The 12453-nt window shown below is 51.4% G+C and overlaps 1 protein-coding gene across 9 annotated transcripts in view; it reads left to right on the top strand.

The window, feature by feature from the left end:
- TRIM9 (tripartite motif containing 9) overlaps positions 1 to 12453 on the top strand; it is a 148911-nt gene that overhangs the window by 116002 nt on the left and 20456 nt on the right. For all 9 annotated transcript variants that reach the window (XM_059723394.1, XM_059723393.1, XM_019494112.2 and 6 more), the window contains exon 7: positions 5061 to 5199. In XM_059723394.1, coding sequence (XP_059579377.1) covers positions 5061 to 5199 — 139 coding nt within the window. The remainder of the gene's footprint in view (positions 1 to 5060; positions 5200 to 12453) is intronic.

The following is a 12453-nucleotide window of genomic DNA, read 5'->3' as shown; positions in this document are numbered from 1 at the left end:
GTGCAGGGCAGGGAGCAGAAAGCAGAGCAGCCAGTCAGCCAGGGAGCACAGAGCAAGGAGCAGAACAACAGATTATACAGGAATCACAGGGAGGGGAGCAGAAACCAGAGCAGTGGATCAGGCAGGGGAAAGGGATTGGTGTGGCACTCAGGGAGGGTTCAAGGCTGATTTGTGGCATGCCTGCAAAATGTCCTAGCTTGCCTATGATGGCTGATTTGAGCTAGCGTGGGTAACAGTGCCAGAGAACAGGCAACGCCAAGGGTTTTAGCACATCCATGCTCCGTGCCCGAGCTCCTGGAAGGCCCATGTGAAAGCCCATGCCACCACGTCTTCACCGCCCCTAGTTGGTTTGCCACATAGCAAAGCTTTTCTGGTTCATCCCTCCACTCTTCACTTCAGGCACCGAATCCCCTTCTCTTCTTCACTCGGCAGACTCCCTGCTTCGGGTTACCCGCTGACCAGCAAGCAGCCCTGCAGGCAGGGGGCACAGCGAGACCAGGCTCAGAGCTGGGCACCAATCTCTTTTTCCTTGGGAATTTAGCATCCATAGGAAAATCTTTCCAAGCTCCATAACGACTCACCCCCTTCCCTGCTGTTCGCAGATGACTTCCCAAATCCACCTGGGCTTTAAATATGCACCGGGGTCAATTCCTCTGCTGGCAACAGGATCCTGTTTAACTCCTTTTCTTCCCCATTGTCAGGTGTCATTAAAGTGTGGGACTCATGGCCACCAGATGTGGTGGACGCTGCCAGCTTAGCCAGATTCGAAAAGGGAGTGAAGGCGTTCTTGGAGGAAAGGGGCATCAGTCAGTATTGAGCCGGGGGGTGAGGGGCACGGCCTCTGCATCAGAGCTTCCTAAACCTGCAGTGCTGGAGGTCACAAGTGGGAGAGGAACAGCGGAAAAACCCTGCTCAGACCCAGTTTGCCCTCCCTTTCAGCATCCGCCTTCTGCCCCTGTGTGACGCAGCAGATTGGGCAGGATGGTCAGACCTAGTAAATGGCAGTTTTGATATTCTTATGAGTGCAGAAGTCAGCTCCAGGTGAGTGCCTGCTTGCTGAGGATCAGCTCTGGGGCAGGCTGTTTGCATAGATCTGACTGCTTCAGCTCCCAGTCATGCAAGCAGAAGTCAGCTTACCCACACCAGGGCAGCGGAATCAGGGAATCCCACTGCAAAACCCCAAGAAGGGGTCACCATGCAGTTCCCCAACCTCCTCCTTGTTCCTCCCAATACCTTGGTGCCCAGGAAACAGCTGCCCAGCTCTGGGCTGAGTGCTTTTCTCGTGTTAATCTATTTCTTGATGAAACCCATGACTTGTGAATGAAAAGAACTCACTTCAGGCCCTTTTTAAATGTTGCTTCAAGGCATGAATAGTCCTTGATTGCTGGGGAAGGCATGCGGTTGGCTGTCCCGCCGGCAGCAAGAGGCTTTGGAGGCTTAAGGGCTTCTCTCAATTGCTGTAATTATGCAATTAAAATGCAATTTTTCTCTGATCCAACATGCTGATAATTATGCCCCCCACATATTCATAACTCTTCTAAGTAGGCCCAGGGAGGCAGCCGAGCACATTTCCTGAACCTGAGCTGGAAAACACTTTGCCAGAAAGAATCAGAGCAGATAAATGGGAGAAGGGGCCAGAGGAGACAGACAGGATACCGCAGCACTTAGCTGTGCACCTGTCCCATGCCGGAGGCAGCTGTTCCCCGGCAGGTGTCACTTGGCTGTAGCGCTCATTCCTATGGATCTGGTTTCCCGGCTCTTCCCCCATCCTGCTTGCTTCCTCTTGCCGTGTGCTCACACATTTTACTGCACACATAGCTCTGCAAGCCATAGCTCCTAGCGTTACTGCATAAATAGGGCCAGATCTGCTGGGCTCAATCCTATTTGCATTGCATCAGTAGTAGAGAAGGGAACCTAAAGCTATGCCAAAGGAGAAACCCTGGTGCCTTGAAGTCTGGCCCTAGCCACCGATTCTTGCCTTCTGCCTAGCAGGGGTCCAGGCCAAGATCCCAGGCCAGCAAAATGGATCTGGTCTGCTCCAGGTCTGGTCAAAATGGATCAGGTCTGCTCCAGGTCTGCTCCAGCTGATGTAAATTAGGTTGCTCCTGCAGCGATGATCACATGCGCTGTGGCTAGATGGAAGAGCAGGAAGCCGAAGGGTGATATAGAGATGCCTTTGCCTTCCCCAGCTCCAGTGGGATACTGAGTGTCCTGATAACCATGCAGATGGATGCAGTAGTGTTCAGTGAGCCCTTGCACTCCATGATGCAGCATATCAACAAGGCAGTAAAAATGATGCCAAAATGCTGTAAGCCACTCGTCAAACCAAGTCACCCAGCGGTTGCCAAACCCTGGGGTCACATCTTGAGAAGGCGTTCAGTGTCACGTAGATGGTTTGTGCAACAGCCTGGTCAATGTGCGGGCTCAGGGCAATGCTGGATTTCAGCTGCAGTTGCAAAAAAGAAAGGGTAATGTTTGCTGGAGTCTCTAATGCCTTCCTCCGCACACGCTTGCTAGGTGTTGTTGTGTTACTCGTCTGTGCATGGAGCCGTTACTCCCACATCTCCTCCCACAAGCATCTCCACCGGCGCTGTTTGTGCATAAGAGCAGCTCAGCGTACAGCCAAGCTCTCTGTCCAGGAGTTGTGTTAGACTCACGTGCAGTCTGTCACAACCAGCTCCTAACCCTTAATGCAGCGGGTGATATGTGGGGCTTTCCATCTAGAGATGGCAAAGCTCCTTACAGGCATTACTCACCGACACTGCATGTAACAGAGGAGCCCTCGCTCTTCCTTTTGGGGCTTTGTTACGGATGATCATTTTAGCCTTATTGACAATGAAATGAAAAACTAGGCCATTCGTAGCCTGCTTGCTGATGGAGCAACAACACCAAGGGTTATTAGATCATGGGGTGCCACTCCCAGCCCCAGGATGTCTTCATGCATTGCTTATTAGGTTGTCTCTCAATGAAGTCAAACAGTGCAGTCCTAACAAGGCCAAGAACAAATCGATGAGAAGAAGAGCAGAGCGCGACCAAGTGTTTAGATTCAGGCTTGTGCCTTTATTAACAGAGAGCGAGAGAGACGGGACGTTGCCCCGTGCCATTTGTTGTCTATATAGAATAAGGCAGATCTCGCGTTTGATGGGGACTAGGCAATAAAGGATTTGTGAAGGGGGAAGCGGTACGTCACCTAGAGGACAACAACCAGTTTCTGTACCAGGGAGGGCAGCGGCCTGGCCGTGGTGGTGGCAATGGCAGCTATCCTTGTGCCTCTGCAGAATTGGCACCTGGGGCTGATACCACAAGTGCCCACCCTAGTTACACTACTGGCTATGTGAGACAGCCACACGCCCTCAGTGCACCACAGCTCGAAGGCACGAGGAGACAATCATGAAACCTTTCCTATAACCCAGTGCTAGGTGCAGTTCACCTTTCCAGCTATTTAAGTTGTTTTCCAACTATTTCAATAGTTTTCCAACTATGTAAGTTGGTGTAATAAAAGATATCAGATTCACCCAAAGATCCTTGTCTGCCTTTCACCTTTCACAGCATTTGTTCAGTGCATTTGCTTCACAGCTCAAACTGCACTTCTCACCACTGATGGGTGCGCGCTCTGAAGGAGAACCGTAATGTATATAACTCCCGGCATCGCTGTCAGCTGAGTCAATTTGCTCAGGATTCGGGGGCAAAAATTCAAAACAGAAGTCTCTGTTCTTTTTTTATCCATGAGCATAGAGTCGTAGTTAGCTGTGTTAGTGGGAAGGCAAGTAGAAGGCAAGGTATATTTGCAAATTATAGACTAAGCAAAGTAGATTATATATATATTTTATAGATTGTATATATAATAAATATATCTCACAAGCATCATTAGCATTGGATGAAGTGATCTTTAGCTCATGAAAGCTTGTGCTATATAAGTATACATACACGCACACATACACTTATACATGCATGCATATATACACACACACCCGCACACTTTGCAAATTTACCCTGCCTTCTTTTTTTATGCCGAAGGGCATTATCCCAAGGGAGCCTCGCAGCTCCATCGCTGATGGATGGAAGGGGGTGCGCTGGCCTGAAAGCAGCGGCTCTGTGTTTAAGCGGGGGCTGTTTGATCAGATGCGCACCGCTGTACTCTGCAACCCCCGACAGAAATGTAAAAAGGATTCTTGGTTACAAAAAAAGAGTGGAAGGTATTTGCAAGGAAGCACAGAGCTAAAACCCCTCCCTAACATCCTGGACGAAAGCAAGTGGGCCCTTCATTGCATCCTCCACAACTCAAAAGCAAACCTAATCATTGTCTGAGTCCCGGACCATTTCACTAGTCTTTGGGGCTGATTCACATTTGCTTTTTATGGTCTTGTAGCTCTGTTCATCTGAATGGCATTACATTGGTGTAAACCTGATGTGTCGGCCAGTCAGCTCTAGATCTGTAAAAGGAGCCGATCTTTGTCTTCTCATCAAAGCATTGGTCCCGCTGTCTGAGCTGATAAGGAAATATTTTCCAGTACAGGTCTCTGATAAGCGGCCTTCATTCAGTTTAGAGCCAGCAACCAGTTTCTGTACCAGGGTACATCAGCAAAACTCTTCTGGATTCAGTGAGAGGTTTACTTGAAGAGAAACCTTGCTTACCTACAAACAGCAAGGCTTCTGTGCCGGTGCCATGGAGGAACTGGTGTCACGTGGCAATTTGTCAGAGCTCAGAGGCAGGATGCAAGGTCATCTTATCAAGATATACCATTATGATTTAGCACAGGGCTGGGTTGTATCCAGCCTGTGAGGGGTTAATTTGAGCCCCCCCAGCTCTCACTCTCCAGTATACAATATACCAGGCCCCCCATCACTCCAGCTGCAGCTGTAGTTGGGGTCCCCAGGTTCCTCCAGCTCTCCCAGCTTCCACCCAGACACTTTGGCCTGACAAAAAGGTGTCTACCTAGCATGCCTATGTGTCAGGAAGCGTGGAAATACTGTGTAGCAAGCTGTCTGAGCAAGGCCCTCCTGTACCTGGATATGCCCCATGCATCAGGCACTAACGCAGCCTTTTGTGTCTTAACTAGGAGGTGTATGTTGGGAAGGAGACGATGTGCACCGTGGACGGCCTGCACTTCAACAGCACCTACAGCGCCCGCGTCAAAGCCTTTAACAAAACAGGAGTGAGCCAATACAGCAAGACCTTGGTCCTGCAGACATCCGAAGGTAAGAGGCTTCGGCAGTGGTGCCCTGCCATGCTGCATCAGGCATGAGACTGCCCAGCCCCAGAGGCCTGTTCTTCAGATCCACATAACTTAGCGTACGAGGAGCAGCTCCAGTATACCTCCTAGGCAAAAGACCAATATTGCAAAAGAAGTGATGGTGACAAGCAGAATAAAGGCAATGTCAGGAGTCCAGAACAAGCTCAGCCAGCAGTTGTTTTCCTGGGTCTTTCCTTCCCAGAGGGTGCATCTACATGAGATGCTTTAAGGCACGCATTAGCCTAAATTTAAGGTGCATTAGGGTGCGCGTCTACACGTGTGCACCCTTAATGTGCTTTCAGAATGGCAATTTGGGGCTAATCGTGCCTAAATTTGATACCTGCAAATTCAGGTATCAAATTTAGGTGTGAATAGTTAAAGCACATTAATGCACATGTAGACCCATTAAAGCGCATTAACACCATGTGTGCGGACTGACCCGGAACAAATGTTAGTCCCAAGTCAGTCCAGACACAGCATTATGCGCTTTAATGCCTGCATGTGTAGACACCTGCCTAAACCCACGTAATGCACATTAAGATAATGTGCATTAAATTTAGGCGTGCTGAAATGCACATGTAGACATACCCAGAATGCATTTAGTGATGGGCAGCATCCTGTTGGGAGGACAGAAGGAGGGAAGGCTTTGAAAGCGGTTTGCCTCTGGGATTGAGGTAGATCACCTGCAAACATAGCTCAGATGTCTTTATTCATTCCTTCTCTTCTTCTTCTCTGAACATTGCCCCTGAGAAACAAAGGGCCACATTTGACTGCACTGTGACTGCACGTGTGGTCCTTTCCCAGGCACCCTGCGGCGCCGCGTGCTGAGCGGAAAGACCGTGTGGGTGTCTTTCTGTACCGACAGGGTTCAAAGCTGAGCCGCACCAGTTTCACCTACAAAGCTGATTACAGCTACCTCCTGCTGTTATCTCTGTTAGAATATTAAACGCTGCTATTAAGGATAAACCTCCTCTTCTGGATGATAACTACCTTTGTCGCACCGAGATGTCAGTCTGCCTTGGGAAATTGCCTTGATTCTGACAGTCGAGTCAAGAGGCATCAAGCTTGTTTAGGGAAATTATGCATGGGACAGAAACAGCAGGTGATAAAGCCCAGGATAAAGTCGGCCGTCTCTGCAGCAGCATGCCTGCGGTCCCCTGCGGTACAGCTGTTGCCAGGAAAGGGACCCTTCCTTAACAGCAATGCTGCTTCCATTACCTCCAGAGCAGAGTCACACCCTTTTCCCAGCCCTGGCAAGATTTCACTCAGCACCAGTAATGCCAACACAGCCTGGCTTTTGAAATCCAGGCAGCCTCCCTCCTGCTTTGCTCTGGCGTCGCTGCCGGGAGATGTGCTTGGCTCGAACGTGCCCGTCTTGCCGATGGTGCATCAGGCAGGCACAACACAGCTTGCTGCAGCCTGTTTCAAGGAAGCTGTCCCAGCAGCGATTCTCAAGCACAGCACCCTGGGGTGCCTTGAGAGCCTTTCCAGGGTGCCATGCAATGTTCGCACTGTTAAGTGTACAAATAGGAATCGCAAGACAAACCCAGAGAGTTCAAATGGGAATCTGTACTGTTAAGCCCTGCCCTGCTGTGGGCTTCCTGAGCTCGCTGAAATAAAAGAATTGCTCTAGTACTTTTGTGTGCTCAAAAAATAAGTGGAAACAAAAAGAGGGCATTTTCCAAAGGGCCCCTCAAGTCTACTGAGGGCTGCCTGGAGTTTGGAAGGATTGAGAAGTGCTGTGTGATGGCTGTTGAGCCTGGCAGGGAGAAGCGGTTAGAAAACCCAAGACAGGCATGCCAGACCAAGCCCTATTTCTCCGCGTGTCATTATTACACTTCAGGAGCTGCCTGGGATTGCTGTCCAGAGGGCAGCTCTGCAGTGCAGCAATGTGGTGCAGCATGCAGGGAGATGGGAGCAGAGAGACAGGAGAGGGAACAAGCTGCTCTTCCTTCTTATCACAGGGGCTGAAATATTGCAGGTCCTGGCCCCCATTCAGGCCAGCCTTCCCTACCCCACAGAGCTCTCTGCACGGTTGTGAGGCCAGGCGCCCGTCTTAGGAAACAGCAGCAACTTCCTGGGAGCTCACAGCCTGTGCACCAGCACATGTTGAAGCCATTCGCACAATTCCTGCTCCGGGAGGGCTTGCAAAGCTGACCGAAGCAGAGGGGCATGCTGCTGGCTCAGGGCTGTTGCAGACACGTTATACTAGGGGCTGAGAGAGAGAGAGAAAGAAAGTGCTCTGGTGTTCACTGAGTGATGGCTTGACAAAACTCACCTCACTGCCATGGGACTGGTCCACAGGCCAGGTGAACGGTGTGGAGCTGGCTCCATAGATCGGATCGCACCCACGGTCTCCCCCACTCCCCATGCGTGCTAGATCCAGTGCCCGCGCCACCTGCTCCAGCCTGTGCCGCACGTGATGCCTGCTCGAGCTGGATCAGGATGCTAGCAGCACACGGTGCCCACTCCAGCTGGTCCAGGGCAGTAGCTGTGTGCAGCACAGGTCCTGGCCTGGGGGCCACATGTCTCGTGTCCCAATCCACCCAGAGTGGGTGCTACATGAGGAGCAGCCCCAGACCAGCCAGAGCAGGAGCCTCAGTTCCTGTTACCATTAGCTGGTCCTGGGTGTCTGCTAAGGAAATCCATTCCTCACCCTCCAAACGGTGCCCACCGCCGGGACAGCCTGCCCGGAGACGCCTGCCCCGTCTACGGCTGCGTGAGAGACTTCTGGAGAGTCATTGCAGATTCACACTGCATTTAGGGAGAACAGGAACAAGAAAGCCCCACATCCACCTTCTAGTGGTTTTCTAGTGGTTTGATGAACATGAGGTTTAGACGTTGGCTAGATCCTGCCTGAGTGGGAGTGGAGGAGAGTGAGGATCCCTGCGATCCCTGGGAGCAGGGAATCCAGGACAGGGGGACAATTTGCCATTGCCTACAGAAAAGCCAGGGGCTGCCTAGTGGTGAGCGGCTGGTTTGATGGGCCACCCACTTCTAGCAATGCAGTCCATTTTAACACCACTTAAGAGACTGGGATTGAGGACTGACCTGGAGACAGAAGGGACCTCACCTGCATTGCTCTGGGGACCCAGATCTCAGAGGCACCTGGTGCAGATCAAAAGTGGCTTTAGGCACCTCTCCTCCAGCTCTCCTTTCCTTCTCTGCCCCTGGTGGCACATAGAGCAGTGTTAGGGCTACCCTGATTTGCCCCCGGCTGCCAGGAGACTGTCCTAGGAGCCGGGGATTGCCACTGGGTGGTGATGCTCATATCACGGATACCAGCCGGCTCTGCCCCACAGCCAAGAAATCTGTGCTTCTGAGATCATCTCAAGATATAAATCACTGCAAGACGATGTTCAGAGAAGGGGCTGAAGATACAGAGGGATACCAGGAGCCATCCCAGCGGCAGAAGCAAGGAGAAGGAAAGGTGACGGAGCTAAAAACCTGTATCCTGGAGAGGTCTCTCTTCCACCAAACATCTCACAGCAGTCGTGGAAACAGTGACTTCCATCACAAGGCAGGTTCCCACCCTACAATAGCATCAGACTTCATACTCTTGGAGAGCTATGGAGGAGTTTTTAAAGCACTGAATGGTCCTGGGAGCACAAGTCCAATCTGAAGTCAGCGAGACAGGTCCCAAGTCACGTCAGCTCTCTTGGAAATCCCACTTATCACCAGTGTTTTGCAAGGAGAGGATGGTGTGCAATGTGTTGGGGATCATCAAGGACCTGGTCCATCCTCCATGAAGGTCAAGAGGGAGATTCTTGTTGACTTCACAAAAAGACAGGTCCAGGGCTGGGATCTTTTGAAGCAAACAGTGGGGCCTCAGCATCCTGTCACATTGCTCTTCTAAGACCAGTTTTTCTAACCAAAGCAGTGGGAAAGGGAAGATTGTCTCCCGGTACCTGACTCAGCCAAACCCACAGAAACCATTATACTGATATGTGTGAAATTGCTTTAAATAACCCCAGTCAGGAATTTGCATGGATAGCCTAAGCACCCCTTAGCACCCCTGGTCCCTCCCTCCCTGGTAGGTATTTCATGGTTGCATCTGCCTCAAGCAGGTCCCAGCTCTCAAAAGACCCCATCGCAAAGTCTCGGCTCCCAGCTCCAGCCCAGGGGAATCATGCTTGAAGCCTCCGTGCAGTGTTTGCCAAAAGACGAATCTTTCTTTTATGCCTTTTTCCTGCATGAAACATTGTCATCTCACTCTCCCAATGCAAGCAAAAGCTAAATATGGCCCAAAGCATGTTTTGCTTTCAGGGGCGTGCTGAGCTCTCCCAACCCGAGGCAGAGAAATAAATTGCATCTGAATTCAGCTTAAGGAGATGCAAATCAGCCATTGAGCAGAGCCTGCTGCACATGCCAGCTCACAGGGCAAGGTTATTATTTCTGGCCTGAACAGCAGCTGGGTCTCTGAGAGCAGCTCTGCATGAAATGAATTGGGCTTCACCCTTTCCCTCAGCAGTGGGTGGAGAGGTTTCCACCAGGGCACAAAGGGGGAGGAAATGAAGAGGATGGAAGAAGAGAAGGAAAGGGGCTCTCCCCATGAGGCAGCACTGCTGGTACTGTGACACCTGTCTGAATATGCCTACAGGGCAGGAGAAGCTGCGAACCTGATGGTGCTCTTTTGCCATCGCAGGTTTCTACCCGTAGGATCTGATGTTGCAAAGCCCTGGACATCAATGGGAGTGTTCTCTTGACTCTACTGAGCAATGAAATAGGCCAAACCCTAGGGATCCACGGGGAAGGTTGCATGTGTAGCTGATTTCTGTAGCACCCCAGGCCATGAATGTGACCCCCCCGCAGATTGAGGTAGTCAATGTGAAATATGGGTGACCTGCCATCATCATCTCAAGAGTCTGACGAGGCATCGTCAACGATGCTTCCAGAAAATCCTCCACATCACGTTGGAAGATCACTGCGTAAGCCAGCAGGCTTGCTGAAGCCGATGTTCCCAGCGTTGAGTCGGTGATCCTCAAGCACCGGCTTCACTGGACTGGACTCTGTGGCTGCCTACACACATGCGGCGAGGCTGCTCTGACGCAGTCATTGCAGCACGTTGGAGCAGTCTCGATTAATCGAGTCTGCTGGAGCGTGGTCATTACTGTGCTCCAGCGGACTCCAGCGTCACATGATGAGCTATAGTTAAAGCATCCCCACCACCAGTTTTCAGTGCAGGGACGCCGATACACATGACGCCCTGGGCCTTTAAATTAAAGCGCCTCCCCACTGTACTCCCAGAGCACGTCTATAAATGCCCTGTGTGTGGATGCCTGACTCTCAACTCCCGAAACAAGTGCTCTAATCCCAACTGAGATCTCCCAGTGGCCAGAGGAGACACAACAAGGACACACTGAAGGCATCCCTCAAGAAAGCAGATGTCGACATCAAGAGGTGAGAGGAGCTGGCTGCCAACCGACCCCAATGGTGCCAAAACCTCACCCAAGTGCAGCCCATTTTGAGGCAAAGTGTCTTGTCCTCAAAGCAGAGAAGAGAGAGCAGAGGAAGGAGAAGGAGAAGAATCCCCCTGCAGCCTGCTCTGCCCAACAGAGACCTACACCATCTGTGAACGATCCTTGGACTCTTAAGTCGCTTTAACACCTGTGACCCATGACAATGAGCCGTGGTAGAGATCACCCTTGAATTGAGGGATTGCTGATGAAAACACATTTTCTCTCTCAAGCAGTGGGAAAGCAAGGGGTAGGAGAGTAATGGTGGGGGGCATCGGTGGGGAGAGGGGCCCAGGATGACACTGTTCTTTGCCACCCCCTGGCCAGGAAGATTGGGGTGAGCTGTGCTGCAGCAAGAGGAGAAGTGCTTCTCAGATCCTGCTTTTCCAAGACAAGCTCCCCAGTGACTCAGGCATTCAGGAACAGAGGAAGGAAAGAATGAAATGCCACGAGTCTGCAGACATGAGCCTATGTCTTGTCCACGATTCCCTGAGTGTTTTCCTTCACTTCATGGGATGGCGCACATGCAGTACGCACCAGAGCGGTGGGCCCTTTCCCAACGGGACAAGCAGAAAGACATGCCTAAGGCATGTGCTGTGGGCTTCCTTAAAGGGAACTTGGTTAAGAGATCACTATTTCCACTTCCCATAGTGAAGCTCATGCTCACCGCAGGGCAGAGGTAAGTGGCTTCCCAGAGAGGAGGAGAGAGGGGCACATGTCCATTAGAAATACAGTCCACAAGATGCACTGAACTGCTGGTGCAGCTTTCTTGTGCCCCAAGGATGGAGGTCCCCGTGCCACGTGCATCATCAGCCAATCCACGGTGCAGCCCTTACGTTCCTACCATCTGCAGGGAACTGCCTGCACCTGCACGAGATATGGCATCGCCTCCGTTGCTTTGTGGGTAGCCCTAGAAACAATCAGGGATCGTGCTGGCAGGCTATCATGATTGCAGTCCTGTCCTGTTTGGACCCGTTGGTGCCTCTGGCTGCTGGCAAGGTCACTGGGTGAGACCCGACCCTCTGCTCGGCGTTTTGATCAGCGTGTCCTTGTCTTCGTGGAGCTCAGAGCGAAGCATTCGATAGCAGGCTTACAGGGCCCTTGACACCAGACAGATCTGTCTGGTGCCAGCGCCGTGCTCAGCACATACAATCGTGAATCCAGTGAAGACACAGGCAGTTTCTCATATTAATGCACATAACATTTCACAGTTGCCCAGGCTTTGCAGAGCAGTGCTGAGTGGAGAGCTGGGTGGACAGGCTGGTGACCTGCCTTCCCTGGCTTGCTCAGGGAAGGGTGATGCTGTTGGGGGCTGGAGCCTTAGACCTGGAATCAGGGCGAAGTTACACATCACATTTAGACCATACTAAGGTCTTAAAATGCAAGTGTCCGCATGTTAAAGCTTGCTAAATCCTGCTAAGTGCACTCTGAGCATCTAAAATTATGCCACTTCAGGTAGGGATTAGCTCTGGGCCATGCTACCCACAGTACTTCAGTCTGCTTCATGAAGTGACCAATATGCAGCCCTCCAGTATCCCAGGATGCATTGCTTTCAGCCCACCTCCCCACAAGCCAGGTGGCTGGGATAGAGCCCAGGTGTCCTGGCTTTAGCCATGCCCCTGCTTGCCAGCCCTGTAGTGGCAAGTCAAAGCAGGCAAGAAGTGGTATTAACCCTTAATATGTGCCTGCTCACAGCACTTTCTAACTTTAACACCGCTTAAAATTGCACAGACTTCATCTGGTCAAAGTGTAACGTGTAACTT

This window comes from Alligator mississippiensis, chromosome 2 (genome assembly GCF_030867095.1).
Source record: "Alligator mississippiensis isolate rAllMis1 chromosome 2, rAllMis1, whole genome shotgun sequence".
Classification (NCBI taxonomy): Eukaryota; Metazoa; Chordata; order Crocodylia; family Alligatoridae; genus Alligator; species Alligator mississippiensis.
Note: the sequence above shows the minus strand (reverse complement) of the source record. Positions and strands in the feature narration are given on the sequence as shown.